Source organism: Lithobates pipiens, unplaced genomic scaffold (genome assembly GCF_037356315.1).
Source record: "Lithobates pipiens isolate NorthernLeopardFrog02 unplaced genomic scaffold, aLitPip1_a1.2 Scaffold_28, whole genome shotgun sequence".
In the NCBI taxonomy this organism is placed as follows: Eukaryota; Metazoa; Chordata; class Amphibia; order Anura; family Ranidae; genus Lithobates; species Lithobates pipiens.
The window spans coordinates 66798939-66805542 of record NW_027507789.1 but is presented as its reverse complement, the minus strand read 5'-3'; the positions used below and the strand labels follow the sequence as shown (position 1 = coordinate 66805542).

Sequence of the window (6604 nt, the reverse complement as noted above, 5' to 3'; positions counted from 1 at the left end):
CACTTGCAACTGAACTTTGGCTGGTTTGCTGACTATACTTCTGTTGACTCCTACCTGCTATATCTGCTACTGGACCCCAGCGTTCTCAACTCCTGGTGGGGTGAGCCTGAGGACCACAACTTGTTATTAACATGCAGCAAAACCAATCCCCACCATCAGAAGCTTTTGTGAATACTGGTTAGTGCTTATACCCCGCATTACAGGTGATCTGCTGTCATCAGTCATGGTGACCTGTTTGTTTACTTATCCTCCTGGTCAGTGGGAGTGTTTCAACCATGACACTGCATTTTTCAAATGGGTGTTATCCCACTAAAAGTTTGCCATTGGTCTACACTTCTCAGGCATGCCTGCTGCCATTCCTAGGCTATCCCTTTATAGTTTAGTTGAAGGGTTAATGCCAGTGCAGCCCCAATTGTTTCACCCTTGTCACATTGGTGGTCAGTATAAATCCTCCTTTAACCTGGTGGTCACTTTAAATATACCCCTTCACATTGATGATCAGTGGGAGTAGGGACCTCTAATATTGTGTCAGTGGGTGAAGAATTCCCACCACTGGGAGAAAGGCCTCCTATCAGTGTCAGTGGGATAAGGGCCCCCTATGATCGGTGTCATTGGGAAAAGGACTTCTAAGACTGGTGTCGGTGGGATAAAGGCTGCCAACCTTTGGGTCAGTGCGAGAAGGGTCCTCATTCATTAGTGTCAGTGAAATAAATGTCCCCAGCCATTGGTGTCAGAGGGAGAAGAGCCCCTTTTGAGTGATGTTAAGTGGAAGGAGGGTCCCCTATCATTGGGCATCAATGGGAGAAGGCCCACTATCTTTGTTATTCAGCGGGATAAGCCCCCTATAATTGGCGTTCAGTAGAGTGGGAAAATGGCTCTTTATCATTGGTGTGCCTTAGGGGAAGAAGGGCAGCCTATTATTGGTTGCATTTGCATAAGGCCCCCTATTATTTGTGTGCAGTGGTTGGTTACATCAAGAAGAAGCTGTAGGGAAGATGTTGAAACTGATGACGTTAGCACTGGAACTATGCAGACACCATTTGGCAGAGATGAACCCAGCCAAGGAATAGATCTTGAACATGTCAATTGACATTTAACTTCACTGAAATTAATACAGCCAGCATCTTTGTTCTGAGTGGTCTCTGCTTGGAATGGGCTATTAGCAACTCACAGGCCCCGGTGCACCTGCAAAGGGTTGCAAAGGCATTCAATCCACCTGACTCTGGAGAGTCCCATTTGAAGATCATAATACTATAACCTTCAGAGTCCCTCCTTACATCAGACGGCACCAGCAGAGTCCCTCCTGTGTGATTTGATCTACTCCACCATTAAGAAGATCAGCTCTTGTGGAGGCCAAGCTTGGCAGATCTCTTTACCCATGTGTTCAGTGGAGAGGGGAGGGGCCTCCAATCCGTGCAGCTAACCGCCTTCAGTGTACAGACAAATTGTATACACTGAAGAGAGAAGCCGATAAGCTGCATGGATCGGAGGACCCTCCCCTCTCCACTTAACACCTGCGGAAGGAGACCTGCTAGCCTGAAGGAGATCTTGTGGGCATGTTTTTATAGCCGGAAGCTGTGGCGGCTGGTGCCAAAAACAGTCCCGATTATTCCCAGGACAAAAGCTAAAAATCAGGATTTTGAGCGGGATGCGCTCAGATCGCGAAGAGGGCCCAATTTTCAGGATTGTCCCGGGAAAATCTGGACTTTTGGCAAGTATGCTTGGTGCATGCAATTAGTTTTAAGAACACTATACTAATAATGTCCCAATGGAGTGGAAGGTTAGTTGTGCTTTGGGATGTAATCAGTTTCAAACATGAACAGTTCAGCACCACCTCCTGAAAGTGGGCAGTATTCCGCATCGCAGCAGAGGCCCTTCTTTTATGCACAACCAACAGCACAACTACCTTTCCCAAACCCTTGGTACCTTGCCCAACTTTACAATCCATACTGCATCTCTGGACCAGGTTACCGGGGGGGTAATCCATATATGCCCTATTATTCGGTCCCACTTCATGAGTATCCTGGATTTTATGTCCCTCAACAGCAAATGAACTTGAGAATGAACCGGAGACCTTATTTTAATCCTCATCCACCATCCCCTATGTTTTACCATGCCACACGATTTAGGCACTATGCCAGTCCAGGAAGAAGAACTGAAACAAAAGAAACCCAGACAGATCCAAGACAGCCTGAATATGTACCAAAAAAGCACCCAGGTACAGAAAGGGATGACTCTGATAAAGAAAATGCAGTTTCCCATTCATCTGGCATCAGCACAGAGAATGAACACATCCCGGAGATTGCTGAAACGACAATGTCTCCAGTGACAGCAATGCCAGAAAGAGACTTTCACAAAAATGCCTGCAATTCAGCACAGTATCGAAACATGCCTCCAGGAAGCTTTGCATATGAGAAAGAGGAGGAAAATCCCAAAAGAAAACCTCTGGGGCAACTGTTGAAGAGTACTGGGTTGGAAGAGGTGCTAAGCCCAAATTCACAGAACCTGCATATTATCTGCAAGATACAACCAAAAGCCAAGAGCAAGACAAGCCTCCAAAAAAGAAAGGAACGCGCAAGTCTTCTAAAAGAAAACAAGCAAGAACTGATACAGAGGAGATAGAAATGTGGGAAATCCCCAGATCCTTCTTGTATAGAGGTCATGGCTTAAGGAAGGGTGGCACCAGGAAGAAGTAGCTCATCTGCTTTATATTGTGTAATTAAAAAAAATGTGTATATTTATTTCTTTATGTGTGAGAGTGAGTGTTGCATGAAACAATGTTTTTTACTCCTGAGAAGGAGTCCTACCTACCCACAAATTTCTTTGTACCTTGTTATGCACTGGAGAGGGAAACTGATGGCAAATAGTCTGAAGGAGCAGGCACATTTAAGTAATGAATTATTATAAAGGATTGTCAAATTGAAAACTGAAAAGGAAATATTGTCACAGAAGTAAAATTGCACTTATAAAATGTAAAAAACACAATTCACAAATTTAATAGCAAAAATAAAGGTTAATAGACTTGTAAAAGTAAAAAAAAAAAAAAATAAAAAAAAAATAATGTCCCAATGGGGCATTTGGGTAAATATGTGGGCTGCTCCCATACAACGAGGAGCTCCCTCAGAAACCTTGGGATGTGAATGCAATCATTGGATCAGAAGAAGAACCTTCTAATCCTATTACAACAACATTTTTCTGAAAGCTTACTGGAGGATTGATCAATGTATATAATTTTCATGAGATCCACAGTACTTTTAAAATGAATAAAAGAGGTAATGCAGAAATCACAGCAGTAGTTTCATCATTTTAAAATGTGTTAAATGATAGCAACAATACTTTGTACCATTCCCCTACCCTACAAATCAGCCTACTGCTCAATTATCCATTTAAACCAAATAAAACTGTTTTCAGGCAACATCAGGTCAACCCGTAGCCTGTCAGCTAGCAGTCTTCCAGACAATTGAAGGATATTTAATTCATTCAGGCGGCTAATTTGTGTAACCAGATCACTGTCCTGTCTAAAATTATCCTTGAACTGGGCTGGAGCTGTTTCAATCACTTGTGCAGCCAGCTGCCTAAATTGCTTCATATTAACTCACTAATCAGCTCTCGCCTACAAGACACGAAGTCACCTCGTCCCTCTCTTTATTCATGTGGAATATAATATAGTTCATTATTAACATCTGCTAGTTTTATACATCACCGTGACATTTAATACACCAATGTCCTGCGTTTCCTCTCTTTTCTATGTCTGCTGTCCACTAATTTAAATATTTCCAGTGCTAATGATCTTCCGATTTTTTTCTCTTTTTTTCTTTTAAAAGTATAAATAAAGCATATAAAGGTTTAAGAGGCCATATACATCTAAAGTTAGACTCAGAGCAATGTGTGGTATTGGCAACAGATTGTTGTACCATATATGAATATTTCAATGAAATGCTCCTACTAGATGGCTGAAGGCCCCATGCTAGATATTCATGACCATGCACCAGTTCCAGATGTAGCAATATGGACTATAATTGCCATGAACGGCTATTCCCTGCTCGATCTTATACCATATTATCCCTCTAGTGCCCAGCGTTATCAGACTGACTTCATTTTGTGAGCCCAACCAAAGGGTTGACTGGTAGTTCCAACAAATGGCTATTCCCCTGCATGACTATGCAGCTGGACTACATATCCCAGGGATCTTTGCTACCACCAGGGTGATTATTGAGAAGAACTATAAAGGAAGCCAGAGACCCGCTTCGCGCTCTCTTCCTCTGGAGCCTTGTGGGTGAAAGACCTCTCTATGCAGGGTGAGTGAGGTTGTGGTCTACCACGTGGTCTGCAGCATTTCACCTGACCGAGAAGAGATCCAGCGCTGTCTGCTGTTTATCAGACTTCTGATCAGCACCGTCTCTACAGTGCAGCTACCCTCTCTTCGTGCTTCGTAACGGGAGGATCATCACAAGCGGATCTGCAGCCAGAACTTCCATTCGGGAGTCGCTAGCTCTAAGACGTTGAATCGGCCTGGTCATTGGTGAGAGGACCATCTTTGCAAACCTTTTCTTTATTTCATTGGGACACTGTGTACAGACAGCTATACCTTGGGAACACTTCACTGCACCTTTACTTGAACAGTGTACATAATTCTCTTTAGCTACAGTCATCACAAGATGTACTACCACACTGTTACTGTCACTGCCGGTGAAGACTATCAGATCTGCAACGGGGACATTCTGTCATTGCTACTTAAACGCCCCTTACACCATCCATGTTTAGCTGCATTTCTCATTAGAATCAGATGTTAAACACGCTGGCCTGGGTTTCTCTTTCTGGAAGTACAGTCAGTATTGCTGCTTAACTTGTTTATCCTTTCAGGCTATGTCCAAGTGGTATTCTACTGTACATAGGTGTATATAATATTCTGTTGTTGCCTTCAGTCTCCACTAACATTTTCTTAAGTAGTCATTCGACTGAACTTGTGCTGCTATCCCAAACTCAGTTGAACCATTACTTCTTTGTATAACCAGACCTTAACTGAAATATTCCAGTAAATGTTAATAGAACATAAAGAAAGCCCGGAGCAGAACATAAGCACAGCATGAGCGCAGGGCGGCATGACAGGGTTCACAGGATTGGAGAGGGCGGTACTATGATCTTTCTGGGAGGGGAGGAGCAGAAGTATAGTTCAGAGGGGGCGGCTCCTCCCCTCCTCAGTCTGCAGAGTGGAGCGAGCTGGTTAGGAGCAATGGCGGCGGTGGAGGAGCTTTTTGCAAGGCTGAAGGCCGAATCGGTGTCCAGGGGCCCTGGATGGCTGGAGGCATGGCTGGAGGCATGGCTGGAGGCATGGCTGGCGGCGGAGCTGGGTGAGTCTACCCCAGCAGCAGTGCGGCCCGGCCGGGAGACAGCGCGAGCGCGGCGCTCGTGGCCTCCGGACCGTTTTTCGCCGGACCCCCCTCTCTCCCCCCTCCCTGGGACTGTTGGTGCACGTGGCAGAGGTCACCGGCCCCCCTCTGGCCCGCCCGCGAAGCGAACAGCGGCGCCGTTAGCGGGGGGGCTCCAGGAAGAGGACGCATGGAGATGGCAAGGCAGTGGGGGATCCTAGCAAGGGTAAGACTGGTGTTGGGAGGGTGGGGAGGCCACCTGATGAGCACAGGACCCCAGCTCCTGGCATGGCGGCAGCGGGGGCGGGGCTTACCGGTGGACTGCATGGGAAGATGGCTGCTGGGCTGCAGGGACAGACAGCAGGTGGCCCCTCTGGGACAAGCAAGTGGCAGGGGACTCCTGTGGGGGGTCACCGGGCGGAGGCTGACGGAGGAGTCGTGCTGCCGTTGGGCAGTGGCCTGGAGCGGCACTGCGAGCAGCAGCGAGCGGGTCCCGGAAAGGCGGTGAAGAAATCATCGTGCGGATCTGGTGCGTTACGGAGGAAACGGAAGGTCCGCTGATCCCCGGCATCCAGTGACGCATCCACTGGAGGGCAGTCGGTGAGCGAGGCGGAACTCCCGGAAAGTCGCTCGGAGGGGGACCTGTCGCAGTCGGACGACGATGGGCAGCAGGAGCGTCCGGCGGTGGTGGACTCGGGACCTTCGGCTGGTGGGGCTCCATCCAGGCAACACGGTGAGTCCTTGCATTATTTGTCTGCTTTGAATGTTGATGTGGGGGGTGATGTGGGGGTGGGGCGGGTCCACAAGGGGCGGCCATTGGGGGCCGCACCGGCCACTCCGCCTGCGTTGGTATCAGACCGCGCGGTGGGGGACGCGGGTTTGCGGGGGTTCCTGGCGGGTCTGAAGGAGCTGGTCCAGCCTTTTGAGCCGTGTGTGGGCAGGGTCTTCCCCCGGTGGCGGCGTGGGTGGGCCCAAGCACGGGGGTTGGGGGGGACGGGGGGGTCGGGGGGTGCGGTGAGCATGGCGGTTGAGCCGGCGGCGCCTGCCGCCTCTGTGGTGGTGCCTGCCGCCCCGGTGGCGGCGGTGGCTGATCAGGGGGTGGAGAAGACGCCTGGGGGGCGACCACTGAAACCGCAAAAAAGCAGGATGTAAAGTTTATGTATGCTTCGAGGGGCCCCTGGGGGTCCATCTGAAGCCGGAAGTTAAGGAGAAGATATGGAAGGGCGAATACGTGG

The 6604-nt window shown here is 48.5% G+C and overlaps 1 protein-coding gene across 1 annotated transcript; it reads left to right on the top strand.

The window, feature by feature from the left end:
- Positions 1-1786: 1786 nt before the first annotated feature.
- Positions 1787-2893, top strand: LOC143934857 (uncharacterized). The gene has a single exon (XM_077458460.1). It carries the CDS (start codon positions 1816-1818, stop codon positions 2620-2622), a length of 807 nt encoding a protein of 268 aa, XP_077314586.1. The 5' UTR covers positions 1787-1815; the 3' UTR covers positions 2623-2893.
- Positions 2894-6604: the final 3711 nt, after the last annotated feature.

Excerpts from the sequence above, each read along its gene's own strand:
- LOC143934857 (XM_077458460.1), top strand. The coding sequence starts at position 1,816 with ATGAACAGTTCAGCACCACCTCCTGAAAGTGGGCAGTATTCCGCATCG.